At 47.3% G+C, this 22,877-nt stretch overlaps 2 protein-coding genes across 2 annotated transcripts in view; both read left to right on the plus strand.

Annotated features, from left to right (window-relative positions):
• LOC119910770 (REST corepressor 1-like) overlaps positions 1-2,159 on the plus strand; it is a 4,092-nt gene extending 1,933 nt beyond the window's left edge. The window contains exons 2-5 of the mRNA XM_038729579.1: positions 179-256; positions 470-527; positions 619-860; positions 1,693-2,159. Coding sequence (XP_038585507.1) covers positions 179-256; positions 470-527; positions 619-860; positions 1,693-1,737 — 423 coding nt within the window. The 3' untranslated portion in view covers positions 1,738-2,159. The remainder of the gene's footprint in view (positions 1-178; positions 257-469; positions 528-618; positions 861-1,692) is intronic.
• A 1,216-nt stretch (positions 2,160-3,375) lies between these two features.
• LOC119910771 (TNF receptor-associated factor 3-like) overlaps positions 3,376-22,877 on the plus strand; it is a 20,773-nt gene continuing 1,271 nt past the window's right edge. The window contains exons 1-13 of the mRNA XM_038729580.1: positions 3,376-3,681; positions 15,594-15,753; positions 15,903-16,068; positions 16,877-16,928; positions 17,013-17,117; positions 17,267-17,431; positions 17,691-17,771; positions 17,879-17,953; positions 18,240-18,332; positions 18,410-18,550; positions 21,272-21,449; positions 21,542-21,885; positions 22,171-22,362. Coding sequence (XP_038585508.1) covers positions 15,597-15,753; positions 15,903-16,068; positions 16,877-16,928; positions 17,013-17,117; positions 17,267-17,431; positions 17,691-17,771; positions 17,879-17,953; positions 18,240-18,332; positions 18,410-18,550; positions 21,272-21,449; positions 21,542-21,885; positions 22,171-22,362 — 1,749 coding nt within the window. The 5' untranslated portion in view covers positions 3,376-3,681; positions 15,594-15,596. The remainder of the gene's footprint in view (positions 3,682-15,593; positions 15,754-15,902; positions 16,069-16,876; positions 16,929-17,012; positions 17,118-17,266; positions 17,432-17,690; positions 17,772-17,878; positions 17,954-18,239; positions 18,333-18,409; positions 18,551-21,271; positions 21,450-21,541; positions 21,886-22,170; positions 22,363-22,877) is intronic.

The raw sequence follows: 22,877 nt of genomic DNA on the forward strand, positions 1-22,877 counted from the left end.
CTTCCTCCCTTCTCTTCCTCCCTTCACCTGTCTCCTCGTCCTCTTGTCTTCCTCTCCTCCCTTCTCTTCCTCCCTTCACCTGTCTCCTCGTCCTCTTACTTGTCTTCCTCTCCTCACCTTTCTCTTCGTCTTCTTACTTGTCTTCGTCTCCTCACCCGTCTCTTCCTCTGTGTTTCAGATTCAGACCATCAAACAGTCAAACAGCTGTCTGAAGGAGAAAATCAGTTCAGGAGTTGACGAGTTCCGACAACCTGAGGTAAACACAGCAATACGGCAACACATAGCTACTAGTGTCTGTTGCTGTTGCTTATTGTCTGTTGCTGGTTGCCTGTAAGTTTTGCTGGTTGCCTGTCGGTGTTGCTTGTTTGTTGCTGGTTGCCTGTTGATGTTGCTTGTTGTCTGTTGCTGGTTGCCTGTTGATGTTTGTGTTGCCGTAGTTGCTGATCTTTGTTTCTGTTCTTTGTTTTAGGTGAATCAGAAGTTCAACACTCGTTGGACCACAGAGGAGCAGCTGCTCGCTGTACAAGGTAACACCTGAACTACCTGTAACCAGGTAAACTGACAAACACCTGGATTACTTTAATTAAACCTTTCATGCTCTTGTCCAATGACACGCAGCCATCAGGAAGTATGGGCGGGACTTCCAGGCGATCTCAGATGTGATTGGTAACAAGTCGGTGGTTCAGGTGAAGAACTTCCTGGTGAACTACAGACGGAGGTTTAACCTGGACGAGGTTCTTCAGGAGTGGGAGGCCGAGCACGGGATGGAGGGGGGACATGGGGGGGGAGGAGAGGAGGACAAGATGGAGGTGTGTCCTGCTGAGGAGGAGGAGGAGGCCACTGCTAAGGAGACAAAGGAGGTGAGGAGAAGTTTTCATGGTTACTACAAATCCCAGAATCCTCACTGTCTGCACGAAACTTTACACAAAATTCAGGCGCGGTGGAAATTTAAAGTTTACATGTTTTCAGTCGTGGGCGTGGCTAAATGTCTCGCTAGCGCCCCCTATAAAGCGTCCCCCGGGCCACAGAGTCCCGCCCTGAACACATCTAAATGCCAAACGACCTTCACATCATAGCGCCGGACGCGGCGCCTGCAGCCGCCTTGCTACCGTGAGGTTTTAATGTCATGTGACATCATGTTTCTAACCAGCATGCCTCATTTTAAGTCAAGCATGCATCACGCTAAGTCAGCGCTGCGCAGCACCGCATTAAGTCAGACACACCTACTGTATAAACAGGCTAATATTCACTCATACTCAGAGCGCCACCCACTGGCAACAGGAAATTACTCTTAAACAAAGCAGCCCCCCCGGGGCTCGTTTCACCAAGACGCACAAAAAAGCCTCTTGGAGCCATAACCTAAACCCAACAGGAAGTCGGCCATTTTGATTTGAAAGTGCAGTTTTTAGCTATTTACAGGATCCATACTTTAACGAGCTCCTCCTACAGAATTAACCCGATCCAGCTCAGAGTTTTGCTCTGCGTTCTAAAGGCATTGACATTCAAAAGTTGTGCTATCTGTGAGTTTTCGTCAAACGGCGTGTCCGTGGCGTGGCGTCAACAATCAATGATTTGCCATGAAACAGGAAGTTGTTGTAACTTCAGTGTACATGCTCACATCTGCACCAAACTTTACATGGTGGTAAGTGTGTCCTGTGGCTTTGCTGTAACCACTGTGTCTCTCCGCTGCAGGACTCGGCCTCCCCGCTGGACTCCCAGAAGCCCCAGGCCTCCTGAGACGCTCTGACCCTGTCCCTCTGGTGTTGTCATTATGTGCTTTATTTTATGTTATTTTATTTTCTCAGTTTATCAGTTAGTATGTTGGAATTTTATTGATCAGGTATGAGGTTTGTGTCTTGACTGACATCACTGCTCTCTCTGGACCAATCAGAAATCAGACCTCACCTGTCAATCGAAGTGGATGGGACCTACTTTTTTATTTCTCCTTGAAGGTTTTATGTTTTAATCTGTTTATATTTCTTCTTTCTTTCTCTGTGCGTGTCGGGGGGGGGGGGTGAAGCAGCCATGTAGGATGATGTCACTCAGTTAGGAGGCGTGTCCTGTCCTGATGATGTCATCCTGTTTTGGGGATTTTAGGATATTTTAGACGAGTGACAATAAAACCAAAGTTCATCAATAAATGAATTTTTCTTCTTCTTCAGTTTCTTCTTTTTATTTTTTATTTTTTTAACGTTCAAACATGAAATGAATCAATATGAAGACGAGGAGACACACAAACTCATCAGGTCGGTGGTTCGATCCCCGGCTCCTCCAGGCTGCGTGTGGAGTCGTCCCTGAGCAAGAGTCCACATGGATCCAGACGGCTGTCTGTGATTCGTTCCTGTTCTGACGAGCAGCCGTCAGTGTGACATGTACACGCAGTATAAAGTACTCCGTGTATCCTTTAGACTCTGAAGCTGCTTTTATCAAACACAGAAACTGAGGCGTGTTTCCACTTTAATGGATTTCATCACCTGCTGGTCACAGAAGGTTTTAGCGATTTCAATATTTCATATTTACCAAGTTTCATTTGATGCAGTAAACAACCAGCAGTCAGGCAGGAAGGAGCAGAGGAAACACTTCCACACTGATCTCCAACAGCTGATATACAAATTCATCTTTGAATGATTTGAACCTTTGTGTAAAAGCATCTTTATGTAATAATTCCTGACGTTCTTCTAAATAATTGTTTCAGAGGCTGTACGTCACTGACGGGATTCATTGTTCCTTATTTAAACGTGTTGTGATCTGCAGACATGAATGAGCTGCTGCTGGTTGTCTCCGTTTGTCTCGTGTGAGCTATAAATAAAGTTGTGTTACTGTAAATAAAACATTCACTGATTAATAGATTTTTCTCCCTTAAGACAAAGAGCTTTAATTATGTCTTGAAATTTATTTATTGTGTCTGAAGCAGAATTCACGCGTTGTATCATTTCCAGAACTGCAACAGCTGATTTTCCCAGTTTATTGATTTACTTATTATATTTATTAATTTAGCTGACAAAGTGACTTACAGCTGCTGTATCTGTCAGAGGTCAGAGGTCGCACACCTCTGGAGCAATGAGGAGTCAAGTGTCTCGCTCAGGAACACATTGGAGTCTCACAGTAGATTCGAACCCGCGTCTCTCACACCAGAGGCATGTGTCTTGTCCACTGGACCATCACCACCAGCACTTTCCTACGTCTTCTCTAAAAGTTTACAGTTTGTTTAGGTGTAAAGCACTTTGTTACCTGTGACAAATAAATCCTTTTCATTTCTAAATGGCTCCTAGTTCATATTTTAAATCACATGTATTTTATATTTTTCATTACTGAGGAGAACAAAGAGGCCGGCAGGCGGGAACAGCGCCCCCGGGTGGCGGGCCTGTCCCCGGGCAGCTGGGGGATTTCCTGGGCGGAAGCAGCGGAGGGGGTTTCCAGTGTGATCAGCCCAGTCCTCCCCGTTGGATCTCTGAACTGGATCCCGGTGGCTTTTCTATCTCATACACACACACACGCAGGACCGACAGACCCAGGAGAGCCCGCAGAACCCTGAGCCTGAACCTGGACCATGAGGAGTCGGCCCGAGGCACGGAGGCTCCGAGGCAGCGGCAGGTTGACGGTTTGAATCCCGGAGAGAGTCCGCCGAGGAGCTGCTGGAGGAGCCGCCGAGCCGAGCTGTGGCCTGCGGAGGAGATTCATGTGAGTCCGGGACGGTAGAACCTCAGTAGAACCTCAGTGGAACCTCAGTGGAACCTGACAGAAGCTGTTAGAAGCGGAGAACATGTTAGCTGTGTGTGTTAGCTCCGTGGATGCTACAGCTAGCTCTGTGTGTGTGTGTGTGTGTGTGTGTGTGTGTGTGTGTGTGTGTGTGTGTGTGAGAGAAATGAAAATGATCTTTATTGAACAAACAGCAGAGAAACAAGGAGCTAAAGCGGCTAACAGCCCGTTAGCATGACTCCACAGGTCAGTGACTCAGAGGAGCAACGAGGACTAAATAAATGATCCATCAGTGAAGAATCAATCAGCTAAATGTGATTAGAAAGGTTCAGTCTCAGAAGCAGGTGGAAAAATCAGTTTTATTATTTGAATCTGCAGCCTGACATCAGCTCCCACACAACAGCAACACTAAACACAGCCTCCTGTTATACTTCAGATGTGTACAAATACTACAGCACACAGATATTTCAGTTCTTGATTCGTTCTTCGGTTTAATTAATGGATTAGTTCACTGATTAAGAGGCAGCTGTTCTGATAATCAGTGGATTGTTAGCTGTTTCCAGAGGTGAATATTTTCTGTGATGGACTATTGATCCAGAAGCTGCAGACACAAAGTGACGTCTGATCAGCTGATCAAGACATCACGTTCTCTCAAAGAGGAAAAATCATCATGTGTTTGTGGAACATTTAGCTGCTGATTTAGAAAATAGATTCTTAGATTTATTGGTATTGATCTATTGATCCTTTCACCTGAGAAACGTCGTCAGACAGTAAAAAATGTGCAGGGCGTCTGCAGACAGACGTTTACAAAGTGACTTTAATGATCAGTGGATTAGTGAGATGATGACACCTGATATTTAATCCAACCGTCATGTGTTCACATGTAAAACACATAAAGTACGTGTCAGAATACTGAAGTGCAGTAAAATTATCAAGTAGTAGGAAATACTTTATATAGTACTTTTCTGAGGTGCGTGTACTCTGCCAGAACAAGTACGTCTGTAGCTGTGTTGTTACATCATATTATTGATAATCAGAGTGTTTACATGATCAGTTTTCCCGGATCAATGCGTTTACCGTGACGACCTTTGACCTGATGAAACAGACACACAGTTCTTTCACAGTAAAACTCTTCCAGATGTTAAATCATCGATCGAAGTAGCTGCTTGATCAGTTCTCCTTGAATGACTGATGGTTTATACAAAAAGCAGACAACCAGCTGGACTACATTACCCAGAATCCCCCGCACAGAGGCTGACGCCGCGCTGCAGTTGAAGTTGGAATTTCTGAGTTCTATGTCGGACATTTAAACCGGAACGCCCCCTGAAGTCGGGTTTCTGACTAGAAAGTCTGGAGTGTAGGTACCCACTCTGTGCTGCCTGCCGGATCCCTATGTGTCTGAAGGACGTTTCCACAAATGTGCCTGTTCATAATTACTCCTGTGTTGCTGTCTGTTCTCATCTCAGGGCGTCAAATACTGACGCTTTCAGAAAGGCTGACAAAGCGTTATTTGATGCCAGAGCTACCCTTCAGCGTCCGGATGAGACGCCCTGTCTAGACCGGAAGCGCTAGTAGCTAGCTAGGTAGCTAGCTATGTTTAAGGCGTTGACAGCTTCCCAAAGCCCCTCCCCCTAACCCTAAGCATCACAGGGGGGTGGGCCTAAACCTGAGTCAGCGACTGTCTGCACGTCGACCGGCTAACCCTACAGCTGTGCAGCCGTCGCTAGCAGCTAGTGTTAGCCTCCTTTGTTAGAAATGAAAAACGTCCTGCTGAATCAGGTTTTTCATTTCTAAAGTATTTTCCTGTTAATCACAGTGAACAGTTTCATCTCCAGAGATTGAAAAACACTTTATCTTGATTTGAAAGATTTAGTTGGATCATTTTGAGCAGGCAGAGCTGCAGTGACCTTCTTTGACTGACAGAACCTGCAGAGCGGATCCGGCAGGCGGTGCAGATTGGGCACTGACAGGGAGAACCTCAAAATCCAAGATGTCTGCTCGGAGCATGAGCAGAGTGACTTCCTGTTTCTCTCCTGCCTCTGTTCTGTCTCATTACATCAGCCGGACTCACAGAACTGTCCAGCTGGTCTCTGTGGACGTGTCGCTGCGCTGGCTGTCTGTGGTGGTAATGCTAACAATGGCCAGAGGCGTCCATCTTGGTTTACCGACTTAAGGTGTGCTGTGGTCCTGGAGCGCCGTCGACTCGGCCATGAAGGCATTCCCAACTCTGACCTCCAACCTCCGAGGTAACTGGAACACAGCAACAGAAACAGGAAGGAGCAAGGAGGCCCCTGGGTCTCCTCTGCGACGTCTCCTCGGTAGAGTGTCCGAGTGTCCAAGTGTTAGTGTGTTAGTGTCCGAGTGTTAGTGTCTGTGCATTAGTGTCAGTGTTAGTGTCCGTGTGTTAGTGTCCGTGTGTTAGTGTGTTAGTGTCCGTGTGTTAGTGTCCGAGTGTTAGTGTGTTAGTGTCTGTGCATTAGTGTCCGTGTGTTAGTGTGTTAGTGTCCGTCTATTAGTGTCCGTGTGTTAGTGTCCGTGTGTCAGTGTGTTAGTGTCCGTCTCTTAGTGTCCGTGTGTCAGTGTGTTAGTGTCCGTCTCTTAGTGTCCGAGTGTCCGTGTGTTAGTGTCCGTGTGTTAGTGTCCGTGTGTCCGTGTGTTAGTGTGTTAGTGTCCGTGTTAGTGTCCGTGTGTTAGTGTCCGTGTGTCCGTGTGTTAGTGTGTTAGTGTCCGTGTGTCCGTGTCTTAGTGCGTTAGTGTCCGTCTCTTAGTGTCCGTGTGTTAGTGTCCGTGTGTTAGTGTCCGTGTGTCCGTGTGTTAGTGTGTTATTGTCCGTGTGTCCATGTGTTAGTGTCCGTGGGTTAGTGTCCGTGTGTTAGTGTGTTAGTGTCCGTGTGTTAGTGTCCGTGTGTTAGTGTGTTAGTGTCCGTGTGTTAGTGTCCGTGTCTTAGTGTCCGTGTCTTAGTGTCCGTGTCTTAGTGTGTTAGTGTCTGTGTCTTAGTGTCCGTGTCTTAGTGTGTTAGTGTCCGTGTGTTAGTGTGTTAGTGTCTGTGCGTTAGTGTCCGTGTCTTAGTGTCCGAGTGTTAGTGTGTTAGTGTGTTAGTGTCCGTGTGTTAGTGTGTTAGTGTCCGAGTGTTAGTGTCTGTGCGTTAGTGTCCGTGTCTTAGTGTCCGAGTGTTAGAGTGTTAGTGTGTTAGTGTCCGTCTCTTAGTGTCCGAGTGTCCGTGTGTTAGTGTGTTAGTGTCCGTCTCTTAGTGTCCGTGTGTTAGTGTCCGAGTGTTAGTGTGTTAGTGTCCGTGTGTTAGTGTGTTAGTGTCCGTGTGTTAGTGTGTTAGTGTCCGTGTGTTAGTGTCCGTATGTCCGTGTGTTAGTGTCCGTGGGTTAGTGTGTTAGTGTGTTAGTGTCCGTGTGTTAGTGTCCGTATGTCCGTGTGTTAGTGTGTTAGTGTCCGTGGGTTAGTGTGTTAGTGTCCGTCTCTTAGTGTCCGTGTGTCAGTGTGTTAGTGTCCGTCTCTTAGTGTCCGAGTGTTAGTGTCCGTGTGTTAGTGTGTTAGTGTCCGAGTGTTAGTGTCCGAGTGTTAGTGTCCGTGTGTTAGTGTGTTAGTGTCCGTGTGTTAGTGTGTTAGTGTCCGTGTGTTAGTGTCCGAGTGTTAGTGTGTTAGTGTCCGAGTGTTAGTGTGTCAGTGTCCGAGTGTTAGTGTCCGAGTGTTAGTGTCCGAGTGTTAGTGTCTGTGCGTTAGTGTCCGTGTGTTAGTGTCTTAGTGTCCGTGTCTTAGTGTCCGTGTCTTAGTGTCCGTGTGTTAGTGTCCGTGGGTTAGTGTCCGTGTGTTAGTGTCCGTGTGTCCGTGTGTTTGTGTTAGTGTCCGTGTGTCAGTGTGTTAGTGTGTTAGTGTCCGTGTGTTAGTGTCCGTGCGTTAGTGTGTTAGTGTCCGTGGGTTAGTGTCCGTGTGTTAGTGTCCGTGTGTCCGTGTGTTTGTGTTAGTGTCCGTGTCAGTGTGTCAGTGTGTTAGTGTGTTAGTGTCCGTGTCTTAGTGTCCGTGTGTTAGTGTGTTAGTGTCCGTGGGTTAGTGTCCGTGTGTTAGTGTCCGTGTGTCCGTGTGTTTGTGTTAGTGTCCGTGTGTCAGTGTGTTAGTGTGTTAGTGTCCGTGTGTTAGTGTCCGTGTGTCCGTGTGTTTGTGTTAGTGTCCGTGTGTCAGTGTGTTAGTGTGTTAGTGTCCGTGTCTTAGTGTCCGAGTGTTAGTGTCTTAGTGTCCGTGTGTCCGTGTGTTAGTGTCCGAGTGTCCGTGTGTTAGTGTCCGTGTGTTAGTGTGTTAGTGTCCGTCTATTAGCGTGTTATATGTCCGTGTGTTAGCGTGTTAGTGTCCGAGTGTTAGCGTGTTAGTGTCCGTCTATTAGTGTCCGAGTGTTAGTGTGTTAGTGTCCGAGCGTTAGTGTCCGAGTGTTAGTGTCTGTGCGTTAGTGTCCATGTCTTAGTGTCCGTGTCTTAGTGTCCGTGTGTTAGTGTCTTAGTGTCTGTGTCTTAGTGTCTGTGTCTTAGTGTCTGTGTCTTAGTGTCCGTGTCTTAGTGTCTTAGTGTCTGAGTGTTAGTGTCTTAGTGTCTGAGTGTTAGTGTCCGAGTGTTAGTGTCTGTGCATCAGTGTCCGTGTGTTAGTGTCCGTGTGTTAGTGTCCGAGTGTTAGTGTGTTAGTGTCCGTCTATTAGTGTCCGTGTGTTAGTGTGTTAGTGTCCGAGTGTTAGTGTGTTAGTGTCCGAGTGTTAGTGCGTTAGTGTCCATGTGTTAGTGGTCAGTGTCCGAGTGTTAGTGTCTGTGCATTAGTGTCCGAGTGTTAGTGTGTTAGTGTTAGTGTGTTAGTGTCCATGTGTTAGTGTCTGTGCATTAGTGTCCGTGTCTTAGTGTGTTAGTGTCCGTGTCTTAGTGTCCGTGTCTTAGTGTGTTAGTGTCCGTCTCTTAGTGTCTGTGTGTTAGTGTGTTAGTGTCCGAGTGTTAGTGTCCGAGTGTTAGTGTCTGTGCATCAGTGTCCGTGTGTTAGTGTCCGTGTGTTAGTGTCCGAGTGTTAGTGTGTTAGTGTCCGTCTATTAGTGTCCGTGTGTTAGTGTGTTAGTGTCCGAGTGTTAGTGTGTTAGTGTCCGAGTGTTAGTGCGTTAGTGTCCATGTGTTAGTGTGTCAGTGTCCGAGTGTTAGTGTCTGTGCATTAGTGTCCGAGTGTTAGTGTGTTAGTGTTAGTGTGTTAGTGTCCATGTGTTAGTGTCTGTGCATTAGTGTGTTAGTGTCCGTGTGTTAGTGTCCGTGTGTTAGTGTCCGTGTGTTAGTGTCCGTGTGTTAGTGTCTGTGCGTTAGTGTCCGTGTGTTAGTGTCCGAGTGTTAGTGTGTTAGTGTCCGTGTGTTAGTGTGTTAGTGTCCATGTGTTAGTGTCTGTGCATTAGTGTGTTAGTGTGTTAGTGTCCGTGTGTTAGTGTCTGTGCGTTAGTGTGTTAGTGTCCGAGTGTTAGTGTGTTAGTGTCCGTGTCTTAGTGTCCGTGTCTTAGTGTCCGTGTCTTAGTGTCCGTGTGTTAGTGTCCGTGGGTTAGTGTCCGTGTGTCCGTGTGTTAGTGGGTTAGTGTCTGTGGGTTAGTGTCCGGGGTTAGTGTCCGTGTGTTTGTGTTAGTGTCCGTGTGTCCGTGTGTTAGTGTCCGTGTGTTAGTGTGTTAGTGTCCGTGTGTTAGTGTGTTAGTGTCCGTGTGTCCGTGTGTTAGTGTCCGTGTGTTAGTGTCCGTGTGTTAGTGTCCGTGTGTTAGTGTCCGTGTGTTAGTGTGTTAGTGTTAGTGTGTTAGTGTCCATGTGTTAGTGTCTGTGCATTAGTGTGTTAGTGTCCGTGTGTTAGTGTCCGTGCGTTAGTGTCTGTGCGTTAGTGTCTGTGCGTTAGTGTCCGTGTGTTAGTGTCCGAGTGTTAGTGTGTTAGTGTCCATGTGTTAGTGTCTGTGCATTAGTGTGTTAGTGTGTTAGTGTGTTAGTGTCTGTGCGTTAGTGTGTTAGTGTCCGAGTGTTAGTGTGTTAGTGTCCGTGTCTTAGTGTCTGTGTCTTAGTGTCCGTGTGTTAGTGTGTTAGTGTCCGTGGGTTAGTGTCCGTGGGTTAGTGTCCGTGTGTCCGTGTGTAGTGTGTTAGTGTCCGTGGGTTAGTGTCCGTGTGTCCGTGTGTTAGTGTGTTAGTGTCCGTGGGTTAGTGTCCGTGGGTTAGTGTCCGTGGGTTAGTGTCCGTGTTTGTGTTAGTGTCCGTGTTTGTGTTAGTGTCCGTGTGTCCGTGTGTTAGTGTCCGTGTGTTAGTGTCCGTGTGTTAGTGTGTTAGTGTCCGTGTGTTAGTGTGTTAGTGTCCGTGTGTTAGTGTGTTAGTGTCCGAGTGTCCGTGTGTTAGTGTCCGTGTGTTAGTGTGTTAGTGTCCGTGTGTTAGTGTGTTAGTGTCCGAGTGTCCGTGTGTTAGTGTCCGTGTGTTAGTGTCTGTGCATTAGTGTGTTAGTGTCCGTGTGTTAGTGTCCGAGTGTTAGTGTGTTAGTGTCCATGTGTTAGTGTCTGTGCATTAGTGTGTTAGTGTCCGTGTGTTAGTGTCTGTGCGTTAGTGTGTTAGTGTCCGAGTGTTAGTGTGTTAGTGTCCATGTGTTAGTGTCTGTGCATTAGTGTGTTAGTGTCCGTGTGTTAGTGTCTGTGCGTTAGTGTCCGTGTGTTAGTGTCCGAGTGTTAGTGTGTTAGTGTCCATGTGTTAGTGTCTGTGCATTAGTGTGTTAGTGTGTTAGTGTCCGTGTGTTAGTGTCTGTGCGTTAGTGTGTTAGTGTCCGAGTGTTAGTGTGTTAGTGTCCGTGTCTTAGTGTCCGTGTCTTAGTGTCCGTGTGTTAGTGTCCGTGGGTTAGTGTCCGTGGGTTAGTGTCCGTGGGTTAGTGTCCGTGTGTCCGTGTGTTAGTGTGTTAGTGTCCGTGGGTTAGTGTCCGTGTGTCCGTGTGTTAGTGTGTTAGTGTCCGTGGGTTAGTGTCCGTGGGTTAGTGTCCGTGGGTTAGTGTCCGTGTGTTTGTGTTAGTGTCCGTGTGTCCGTGTGTTAGTGTGTTAGTGTCCGTGTTAGTGTCCGTGTGTTAGTGTCCGTGTGTTAGTGTCCGTGTGTTAGTGTGTTAGTGTCCGTGTGTTAGTGTGTTAGTGTCCGTGTGTTTGTGTGTTAGTGTCCGTGTGTTAGTGTCCGTGTGTTAGTGTGTTAGTGTCCGTGTGTTAGTGTGTTAGTGTCCGTGTTAGTGTCCGTGTGTTAGTGTGTTAGTGTCCGTGTGTTAGTGTGTTAGTGTCCGTGTGTTAGTGTGTTAGTGTCCGAGTGTCCGTGTGTTAGTGTCCATGTGTTAGTGTGTTAGTGTCCGTGTGTTAGTGTGTTAGTGTCCGAGTGTCCGTGTGTTAGTGTCCATGTGTTAGTGTGTTAGTGTCCGTGTGTTAGTGTGCGAGTGTTAGTGTCTGAGTGTCAAAGCATCCTTCAAGCTAAAGTAAAAGCTGCTTCAGCTGAAGTTTCACTTTTGAACAAGGAAGAAGTTCAGAGGACTTGCAGGGGTTTTCCAGGCCGCCAGACAGACAGATAGATTGTATCTGCTTCAACACAAACAGCTGGCTGTCACTACGACAGCTTGTTTCAGTCTCTTAGTCATGATCAGCTGATTTGAACTGTTTCATTTGATTCCTTGTCTAAGACCTGAGGAGGTGAACGACACCAGTGTGTTTTACATGTGCAGCTTTCTAACCTCTGGTCAGCTCAGCACCAACGTGTCTTAAAACAAAAGACCACCAACAGCACCAAGAAATAATAATAAACTTTGACACAGGAATCGTCAAACACTGGCCAATAAAATAGCATTAAATAAAAGTTTACAATGGCAAGAGTTTAGTCATCGAACGCAGCAGCGTGTGAAAGATTCAGAGGCTTTATAAGAAAGTTGTTGCCTGATGTCAGTATGCAAAGTGTTCTACAGTCTGGTGCTCAAACATGATCCACACCGGGACTCTGTAAACCCTGCATAGCATCTTTCAAAGTGATCAGAATTTAAAGAAAGGGAACAGAAGTGGATGTCGGCCTGAAGCGAGTCGTCTGGCCTAAAGACACGACGAGGAGTCAACGCCTCAACGTGTCTTTGTTCAAAAGATCTGTTTTTCAAACTCTGCTAATTCTTCTGCCCAATGCTGTTAACGTGATCATGGATCACTGAAATGAAAATAAAAGTTCTAACTTAACAAAAAGAAACAGGATGTAAAATGTTCAGTAAGTAAAATGTAGATCGGAGATCCGTCGGATAAAAAGAACAGCAGCTTTAGTAGCCGATTGGTTCGTCTTTAATCATCTTCTAGTTTCTTCAGCTCTCAGCTCGGCAGACATTTCACCCAGATAGACACACATTTGTGTGTTTATCAGCTGGATGACTTTGGGGAAGAAGCTCCGTTGAAGTGTTCTGTCCTGCCGAGCCGTGAGCACCACCTGCCAGAGGTGGAGGGTCACCGTGATCTTGATGGCGTGCGTTGGGTGTGTCGGGACTCCAGTGGGGGAGATCTTTGATGCTCTGGTTGTAATTTTGTCCATTTTCTTTATGGTGTGCTCAGATGTGTTTCTATAGTGACTGATGGTCACCGGGTGTCTGGATTAAGGCTGCGTAAACCTGGACCAGCAGACCCTACCTGACTCTGGATGTAGACTCTCTTGCGCTTTTTGGATTTGATGGTTTGCGTTGAGGTCCCACGTCAGGTACCAAGGATCCTGAAGGAGTCCGTAATTGTGACTGGTTGGCTGTCTTTGTTTTGTTCTGAGGTCGATGATCATTTCAGGAGTCGACTTTCCATTGGGAGGTCAGAACCGGGTCGTTGTCCCTGCACCAGCTGACTAACCTCTCAACCTCTCAGCCTCCAGCCTGTAGGCGTCTTCATTGTCTTTCGAGATCGGCCCTATGATTGTGGTGTCATCTGCATAAGTCCTGCTGGAATTTGATGTTGTTCTGAAATCGCTGATGAAGAGGAAGAAGAGCAGCGGGGACTGAACCGTGTCCCTGTGGACCCCATGCTAGTGGTGGGGAGTGGTGATGTTGAATCTGACAGCTTGGCTCCTGTCGTTTAAGAAACTCCAGGATCCGGAGGCACAGTGAGGTGTTGGTGTTCATGTCCTAGAGTTTCCTGAACAGCTGTATTAAAAGCAGAAGTGAAATCCGTGCAGAGATATATGTGGACTCCAGATGTTGGCGGGTGCAGTGCCAGGCTGACGGCATCATCTGTGGACCGGCATGATATGCAAATAGGGGGTCCATCAGGAGGGATGGGACTGATTTAATGGACTGTGTGCTCGCAGGCCTTCTTAGCCACGTATGTCGGGGCCACAGGCCTGAGGCCACATACTTGTGCTGTTTTGGGAACGTGGATGACGGTGGGTTTTTTGCAGAGAGCTGGGACCTTTTGTTGGCTGGCTGAGGAGTTACAGATGACCACCAAGGCTGGGGTTATTCTTGAAACGATATCACAGATTTAATAGGTATGCAGATCTGCGTTCACACCACGGAAAACGAAAAGGCCGGAAAAACCAGCCGAACGGAGCTCGTACTGGGGCTCTGGGCCGCCGTTCTTCAGGAGAGGCTGAATAATCGTTGTCGTTGTTACGAATGAGAGCAGCTGAGTGTGGCAGCTCCTTCCTCTCGGTCCGACCTCTCAGCTGTCTGTTGCAGCGCCCCCTGCTGGGCGGAGTCACTGAACACAGATCCAAGCACTTCAGAAGAACTTCCCTCTGTTTGTGTATCAGCTGTTGTGTGTTGACGGAAAACCCCTCTGCTGCTGAGAACTGAGACGGTTTCTGTTTCTGCTGAGAGCTCAGTCATGTTTTCAGTCAGTGTGACACCTCGGCGGTGTTTTAACCTCCTCTGGTCCTCAGATCCTGTCCTCTCAGCACCCATCTGTCAGATAATATCACTGCAGTCCCACAGTGTTAGTGAAACACACCCGGACTTACGGTGTGTACCAGCTCTCTTTGTGCGCCTCTCAGTTCTGATTGAATTCAGTTTAACTGTTTCCAGTTAACTGTGGATTATTGTAAATGCTGCTGTTCAGCGAATCATTCGGGTCTTTTATTTTGAAGTTTCAGGAAACCAGTCAGTTTTGTTGAAGTCACACACAGGAAGGTATGTGAGTGTAATTATGCAGTCAGTGGAAAAGCCCCTAGCATCCCCACAGCTGAGCCCTGACAGGAAGTGGTGTGTTTCTGAGTGTGTGTGTGTGTGTGTGTGTGTATCAGCTGATTGTGTGGTCAGGGCAAAGGGCAAAGGTCAAAGGTCACATATCTTTGTGTTTTGAAGGTAACTAACCTGCTCAAGTTTCTCATGTAGAAACTTGCTTTTGCTTTTCTGTTTCTCTGTTTAATGGCAGGCAGGATTTTACACAGCAGACGTAGTGATGCAAGTAATACTGATAATATTAGTAATATTAGTAATAATAGTAATAATGATAGTAGTAATGGCACTAATAATAATATTTGTGGCAGCAGGTGGTTTGGTCCCCATGACGCTCCAACACCTCGAGTCCAGCTTTTCTATTTTATGGGTTTAATAGCCTGATTTGAAGTGCTGAACCAGAGGGGGTCAGGGTTATGGTTAGGGGAGTACTGTGAGGAGTCGGGGGGGTCAGTTGAAGTACAACAGAGTTTTTCCTGCAAAGAGAAAGTTTTGGTCCCCCCCAAAGAGGTTTTAGCGAGCGCCAAAGGAAAATCACCAGCGCCAAAATGATCAGAATTGAAAAAGTGTTTCAGATATTCTCCGAATGTGTTTTAATAGCCATTAATCAAACAGCTTTTGAGCAAGCAGAACATAAACTTAAATATGACGTCTTGACTTCCAGCCGTCCCCTCTCCTCTCACCCACAGCGCTGTTCTTTTTCTTTTCACCTGCAGCAGCGCTGGATTTATAAATCAGTGCTGCGTTGTTTTAACTGCACCTGAACGCTCCGCTACGAGGCTCGTGCTTCTGGGAGAGATGACTTCCTGTTATTTCTCACAAGATAAAAGCCGTTTGTGCTTCAAGCCTGTATTCACCGGTACTGTCACTTTGGCGTACCGGCCCCGGTCCTCTGCCCTCTCCAGATCAGGTTCTCTGGGCTCCACGTGACGCTCACCTGTTGCCGTTCTCTCAGCCTGCTGATCTCTGCGGGGCGATCGGGAGCCTTTCGTGCGCTAGCTGCTCGTCAGAGTCACTTTTCGTGACCTGACCAATCACAGCCTGGAGGAGGCGGGACATTAAAAAAGGCTGAGGCGCTGCAGCAAACTTTAGAAATGCTGAACTCGTCGTTCTGTATGCACGGTTTTTATTTCTGACAAGTTAATTTGCATAAACAAATGAGAGTCTGACCACCATGTGGAGCGTTTTTCTTGCTCAATATCTGAAAACAACCCACAAAATGAAACAGCTGTTTTGTCCGATTGGAATTAATATTAGGCTACTAACGGTGAGCTATGGTAGTCTGTATAATGAACATCAGCACTAATCAAACCTTCACCACAGGGCTGTAGGCTGATGTCAGAGAAAGGTTTTATTTAGTGATCTGTAGGCAGATTATCCAAATCAAGTGTAATCTGTAAATATTTTATTATAACATCATACTTCACTTTTATACCTTCACTCCTCCCGGTTGTGGATAAATGGTCACAAATGCATAACGTAAGGTGACTCACTGTACCGTACTGATCAGAGCATTTAGTGATTTGTAGTTAAATGATTGTTTAACATGTGACCTGACCAAGTATCAGTCATAGGCCACGCCCCCCTGCTGGCCTCCAGTGAGCATGTGGAGTGAGACGAGGCGTTCGCTGTCAGTCTGCTGTCAGAGGAACTTTTAGTTCAAACTGTTTATCTCATTGGCTCATGAACTCCCCCCTCCCCCCCACAGGTCATGTCAGCGGGGAGGAGTGCTGACGGGAGGGAGGTGCAGATTCCCCTCCAGCAGGTGGCGCCCTCCCTGGCCACGCCCCTGGTGGTTCCACCCATCACACCGCCCTCTCACCGCCCAGCCAATCCCTGGCCCCCCAGCGACCCAAACGCTTCTCAAGGTAAACGCTTCAAACACTACATGGCCCTGCTATTGGCTGAGAGGTCCAATCAGCGCCTCCTCAGCACGTCTCACTGCAGAGCCTCAAACGTCCGGCAGACGCCGCTGTGATCTGACTGTAGTGAAGTGAATGTGCGTCTCTGTGTTCAGGTGTCCCTGCAGGTTTCCTGCCTCTTCACGGAGGATTCAGAGATCACTTTGTAGAAACTCCAGAAGCCAAATACTGCTGCGAGGCCTGCAGGCTGGTCCTGTGTCAGCCCCGCCAAACCGAGTGTGGACACCGCTTCTGTCAGAGCTGCATCCACGACATCCTCAGGTGAGACACCGTGTGAGAGACGGAGACAGGAAGTGGTTTCCAGGTGTGTGCTTACATTTACATTCATTTATTCATTTAGCTGCCGCTTTTATCCAAAGCGACTGCTATACATGTCAGAGGTCGCACGCCGCCAGAGGCAGGCGTCTTATCCACTGCACCGTCACACCTGCTGAGTCACCTTTCAGCTAAAAGAGTAATATCACACCCACATTCTGACGTCTTTGCTGCGTGCAGGTAGACCTGTGATGTTAGAACAGCTGTAGCAGGTGTGGTAGGTAGAGAACAACCTCCTAGACCCCACTCAGCTACCCCCCGTGCTGTTAGAGCGAACTCTGCTCCTGGTCCTGGACCTGCCACAGATCCTCCTCTCAAAGTGGGGGGGCGTCTCAGGCGGCTCCGTGCTGGCCCCGCCCTCTCCTCCCTCTGCACGAGGACGCCGGCGCTGTCATGCACCTGCCCGGCTTCTCCTAAGTCTGCTGCACCAAAGACGTGTTTGTCATCCCCCATCTGACAGGGGCCCCTCACAGACACCTGTCCATGATCTCAACACGGTGGTGGTGTCACCTGGAAAAGGGGCGGGGCCGAGGAGTGAGTGACCCTAGATTACGGCATTCTCTGCTAACAGGTTTGCCGTCAGACCTCTGCAGCTTAAGAAAGAGATGAAGTCCCAGGTGTGCAGGTGTTAACTCGGCCGGCTGCTGGGGCTGCTTGTGACGGTGAACGTGGTGGAACAGGCTGCAGTTCATCCTCTGACCAGCAGGTGTGTCTTCAGTTGAGTCGTAACTTTATGCCTTCTCTCCTCCTGCAGTCATCCAAACCCGGTATGTCCAGCTGACATGGAGCCTCTGTTCAAAGACAAGGTGGGCAGGAAGTGACATCGCAACAGTGATCGAGTTGTCGTGGGTTATCGGCTGATTATTGAAGCTCCTGTGTTTGTGTTTCAGATCTTCAGAGACGTTTGCTGCCATCGGGAGATCATGGCGCTGAAGGTTTACTGCCGCAGTGAAGCTAACGGCTGCCAGGAGCAGATGGGTCTGCAGCAGATACCCGTGAGTGCTAAAACACACATTCTGACAACAGAACCCTGCTCTCTGATTGGCTGTAGGGAGTCTCGAACACCAGTTTAACCACCAGAGTTAATCCACGTACAGGTGATCTGAACTCGCTGCCGCTCTGTCTCTCACCTGTTTGTCTGCAGGACCACCTGAATGTGTGTCCGTTCTACGAGGTTCCCTGTCCGTTGGGTAAATGTAAAGAGCGAATGATGAGGAAAGAGATTCCCGACCACCTGAGCTGGAAATGTAAACACAGAGAAACCAGCTGCGAGTTCTGCATGACCAAGATGCCTCTGACCGACCTGCAGGTATCTTATGACATCACTGCTGACCGACCTGCAGAGGTCTGGGGACTAGTTGAAGGTCATGTTTGTCATGAAGTCTTAGCCAGGTGGAGCTTAAGGTACTTGGACCTCCCGTCAGGCTGGAGGTTCTCTGGTGTCCCAGAGACAGTTTGATTGGACACAGAGTGTCCCTGTGGTTCTTAGACTGCTTGTTTCTGCCTGACAGCTGAAGCGGAGTGTTTGTTTTGATGGTGAGACTGATACAGTTTCTGTCTCTCTTCAGAAACACAAAGAGACAGTGTGTCCGGCGTTTCCGGTGTCGTGTCCAAACCACTGCTCCTTCTCCTCTCTGCCCCGGAGTGAGGTACTGATCCGGTTTGTCTTCTGTCAGAGGACTGCGGTTGGCTTTGTCCTGCAGTTTGACAGCAGCAGTTAGTGTTGATCATACTGACCGGTCTGCTTCTGTTTCAGCTGTCTGCTCATCAGCACGATTGTCCCAAAGCTCAGGTGAGCTGTCAGTTCCACCGCTTCGGCTGCACCTTCAAGGTAACTCCTCCTCTTCTCAGTGCGACTGTCCCACTGTGTACTACATACAGTACACAGTGTACTACATACAGTACACAGTGTACTGTATGTATATACACTACTATAGTATATAGTACCACTGTGTACGTATGTAGTACACAGTACCAGTGTGGACTGTATGTATGTACACAGTACCAGTGTGGACTGTATGTAGTACACAGTACCAGTGTGGACTGTATGTAGTACACAGTACCAGTGTGGACTGCGTTAATGTGTTTACTTTATGAACTGTGTTCTTGTGTTTCAGGGTTTGAACCAGGACCTAAGGCAGCATGAGTCCACCTTCGCAGCTGAACACCTGAGAATGATGGCCAACAGAAACTGCACGTTAGAGAACAAGGTGAGCGAAGCAGTCGGCCGAGGGAACCGCAGCAGAAGGCGGAGTTCACCTGACTGATTTTTGCTTTATATTTCCAGGTGGAAGATGTTAAAGGTGAGCTGTTGGAGAGGTATAAGGTGCTTCCTGCTCTCAGCAACCGTCTGTCTGACCTGGAGAACCAGAACGACGAGCTGAGAGAGAAGAACCGACAGATGGAGCAGAAACTGGCCAACATGCAGGTAATGCTAATGCACTGATTCTACTGAGGAAAGGCAAAATGTTTATGCAGCTCATTTCTTATTCAAGTTCAAAGTGGGTTAAAGTTCAGAAAAATAAAGTGAAGGAGCCCACATGATTAAATCTTGAAATGAAGTCAATGAGGAGAAATGGCATCTGCATTATGACAAAAGTTGTACGAGAGCTTTATTTGTAGACCCAAGAAAAGACTGTGACAGTAACGTAACCTCCGCGACATGAATGCACAGGGTTCCCGCGGCTCCTTAAAAAGTCTTAAAAGGTTTTAAATTGAAATCAGGGAAATTAAGGTCTGAAATTGTCTTAAATTTACCATAAATTTGCTTTAGGTATTAAATTTGCCGTTTAAGGCTGGTGGGAAGACTAAAACGCCTAATTAGCGTGTATTTGTGTGATTTTCTTTTAGTAATTGACAATGCAAGACCCCGCAATTAATATAAGTCATGTTGCGTTTACGTTAGCTGCAGACGTTGACGTCATATTATCGTCAGTCGTGGCTGCAACATTGGGAGACGCAAGTTAAAGTGGTTGGAGGAAGATCCGATTGTTCTCTCTAGCTCAAACAACTGTAGCCTTCATCACGTCCTCCTCTCATTTGCGCAGGTCCAAAAAATGATCTTGAACTACAGGTTAAAATAACTTTCTAAAGTGTGTCTTTCACCGTGATTTGTTTTGCTCCATGGATTATTTACCTCTCTTCAGCGGCGCCTGTTTATTAGCTCTGCCGGAAAGTGAAACTTAAGTTCGGTCCGACATCGTTTTCTTGCTACCTTCGTTATAATGTGTAAGTTACTCTTTTCTGTTATTTTAGTGGTTTAGTTTAACACAGCAGCGTGTGAGTAAGAGCTGGGCAATATGGACAAAAATAGTAAGATCATTATTTTTATTATTATAAGTTTAAAGGCTGCTTTTTGCTCCTGAAGAAACCAGATGGTTAATTGTGCTTTTAAACTTTTCTTTATGGTCAGAACAAACACTTGATGCCAAAAAGCAGCCTGGTATCAAACAGTGGATCACTTCACAGAGCTGAGGTAGATCATCCAAAACAACAAATATGCATAAGAAAAATTAAGTAAAATCTTTTTTCAGTCCGTTTTCCTCAACAAAATAAATATCTTAATAGAAAAGAAAGTGCTGATTCAAATGAATTAAATCAAATATTTATTGAACATTTGTATATATTTTTTAGGAAGATTGTTTTATTGCCCCTAGTTCACGTTCACAAACTGACACGATCAGTTCATCAAAAACATGAGCAAGATCAATAATCTGCACTGTTGGAGCACGTTTATGCACAACACTGAATGGACACACTGTCCAGGCTCCTGTCTGCGCTGTCAGACTTTTGGATTTTATTTGCAGAAGACTGTGACCGGTACATATTTCCACCCAAGTAGTTGTTGTATGTGGATAGACAACACATTTGCATCCTCATGGTGTCCCCGACCACCTCCAGAGGTCGTTTTTCTGATCGGATCACAATCTGTCCTCAATGCGTCTCGGGTTACACGTGTACTTTCATGTGCTCAAGTGCTACAAGATCACGATCACCCAAAATACATTTTAATGCCAGGTGTAAACAGCGTCTATGTTCCCTGATTCGGAATATGCAAAGTCTTTCACCTGTGGTGAAAATAAAACTGACAAATATGGCATTGCGTCGTTCATTAAGAGATCAAACGCACACATCTTTTCTATCAAAGAAATTGTTTCAAAATTTGAGGTCTTAAATTTATATTTGTTGAGGTCTTAAAAGGCCTTAAAAAGCATTAAATTTGACTTTTAAAATGGTGCAAGAACCCTGATGCATGAATCAGGTTTGATTTAATGTGACTGCTAAAATTTACATCTGAGCTCAAACAAACCCCACGTTCAGTTTTACAGAAGACACAGTGCAGTACTCTGCACAGTACTGTATGTAGTACATCGTATGAACAGTATGACTAAACCTTATTTGGCAGATGCAGCTGTGAATAAAGGTTTATCTGATTTTAAAGTGGGTGGGAACAATAAACACTGAACGTGGAGCTTAAAGAGGGGCCCAAACTCCACACTCAGACTTTGAGGGAAAGTTCCCGGTAAGTCCGCGAGGGTCAGGTGCATGAGAGCAACATCCTTCTGAGCCCTTTCCCTAAGTCTGGAATTACTGTGGGGAATTACCCACAGTTCATAGCACTGTGACGTTAAACACGGGGAAGCCCGAAGCATTAAAAAGGTAAACTAACATGGAAGGAGCAACTAGAAGAAAATGTAAGTTCTGATCCTGTTTTGATAAAAACGAGTGAGCTGATTGTTTGAAAATGACGTCTCATCCAGTCCATCAGGCAGCAGCCTGGAATATATTCAAACCAGACAGTCGGTCCCTTCAAGTAAAAAGTCTCAAACCCATAATTATCCAAAGAAGGTTTAAATCAAGGGTTACTGGACTTCGTTGAAACCTATAATTGTATGTAACATGTTTAGGCATCGTCAAGGTAATGTGATACGTCGCTGAGTGTTGTCCCATTCAACCATTGTTCCGCCTTACCAGGTGACTTCAGCTACGTCTGTCAGGGTTTAGGGTGCAGATTGGGATTGGGCCAGTGACACAACTGAAACCAAAGTCTGCGCTGTAGAACCTCATCACCAGCTATACCTACTGTTAGGAACACTGATCGGTCCCTCCCCTAAACCTGGACAGCCAATCATCTCTCTCTCTTCCACAGAAACTCATGAGCTCTCACTCAGAGAAGCTCCTGGAGGTGGAGCTGGAGCTTCGTTCTCTGCGCGTGCTCAGAGACGAAGTGGAGAACCTGAGAGGAACGCTGGAGAACGTCCGGACAAGACTGAACGCTCTGGAACAAGGAGGGCGAGGCGGGACTGGATCCACAACACATACTCTGGGTCAGAACACACACATTGAGGATTTGGGGCTAGCTGCAGAGGTCACACACAGTCAATCAATAACTCAAAAATGAATATCCACCTCTCTACAGCATCCCTGGAGACACAGATGAATCGGCATGACGACATGCTGAGTGTCCATGACATCCGATTGGCGGACATGGACTTACGTTTCCAGGTGCTGGAGACGGCAAGCTACAACGGGACTCTGATCTGGAAGATTCGTGACTACAAGAGACGGAAACAGGAAGCGGTGGCTGCGAAGACGCTGTCGCTGTACTCGCAGCCATTTTACACCGGGTACTTCGGGTACAAGATGTGTGCACGTGTCTACCTGAATGGAGACGGCATGGGCAAGGGGACACACCTGTCGCTGTTCTTTGTGGTGATGAGGGGCGAGTACGACGCCCTGCTGCCCTGGCCCTTCAAACAGAAGGTACCGACTGGTTGTTATTACTTTACTGAGTGGTTACTATCTGATTTACCATCTGGTTAGCTACTGATGAAGGGCGAGTATGCTGCACTGCTGCCCTGGTCCTTCAAGGACTGTGCGCTGACTGGTTTACTGATTGGTTAACCAGGTGCTTTAGAAGTGTAGCAGTTCTGTAGTTCTGAGTATTTTGGGTTCAAGCAGGTTAAACTGTCTGTTGGGGGCCAAAATGATGCTGACCTGTCTGTCTGTCTCTTCGTTGGTCTTTCTCCTTGCTTGTCTGTCTGTTAGGTGACTCTGATGCTGATGGACCAGGGTCCCTCAAGGAAACACTTGGGTGATGCCTTTAAGCCGGATCCAAACAGCAGCAGCTTCAGACGTCCTGCAGCAGAGATGAACATTGCTTCTGGCTGTCCTCTCTTTGTGTCTCAGAGCGTCCTGGAGACGGGCAGCTACATAAAAGACGACACCATCTTCATCAAGGTGAGTTTACACAACACCCGCTGCTACTGTTCCACTAGCTGCTCATCATCATCTGCTTACATCACAGTCCTGGGGACTAGTTGCACAGGCCTGGGGACTAGTTGCAGAGGCCTGGGGACTAGTTGCAGAGGCCTGGGGACTAGTTGCAGAGGCCTGGGGACTAGTTGCAGAGGTCTGTGGACTAGTTGCAGAGGTCTGGGACTGGTTGCACAGGTCTGGGGACTGGTTGCACAGGTCTGGGGACTGGTTGCAGAGGCCTGGGGACTAGTTGCAGAGGTCTGTGGACTAGTTGCAGAGGTCTGTGGACTAGTTGCAGAGGTCTGTGGACTAGTTGCAGAGGTCTGTGGACTAGTTGCAGAGGTCTGGGGACTAGTTGCAGAGGCCTGGGGACTAGTTGCAGAGGCCTGGGGACTAGTTGCAGAGGCCTGGGGACTAGTTGCAGAGGCCTGGGGACTGGTTGCACAGGTCTGTGGACTGGTTGCAGAGGTCTGTGGACTGGTTGCAGAGGCCTGGGG

Source organism: Micropterus salmoides, unplaced genomic scaffold (assembly GCF_014851395.1).
Source record: "Micropterus salmoides isolate LMB-PRFRI ecotype aquatic unplaced genomic scaffold, ASM1485139v1 Ms_hic_scaffold_19, whole genome shotgun sequence".
Taxonomy (NCBI): domain Eukaryota; kingdom Metazoa; phylum Chordata; class Actinopteri; order Centrarchiformes; family Centrarchidae; genus Micropterus; species Micropterus salmoides.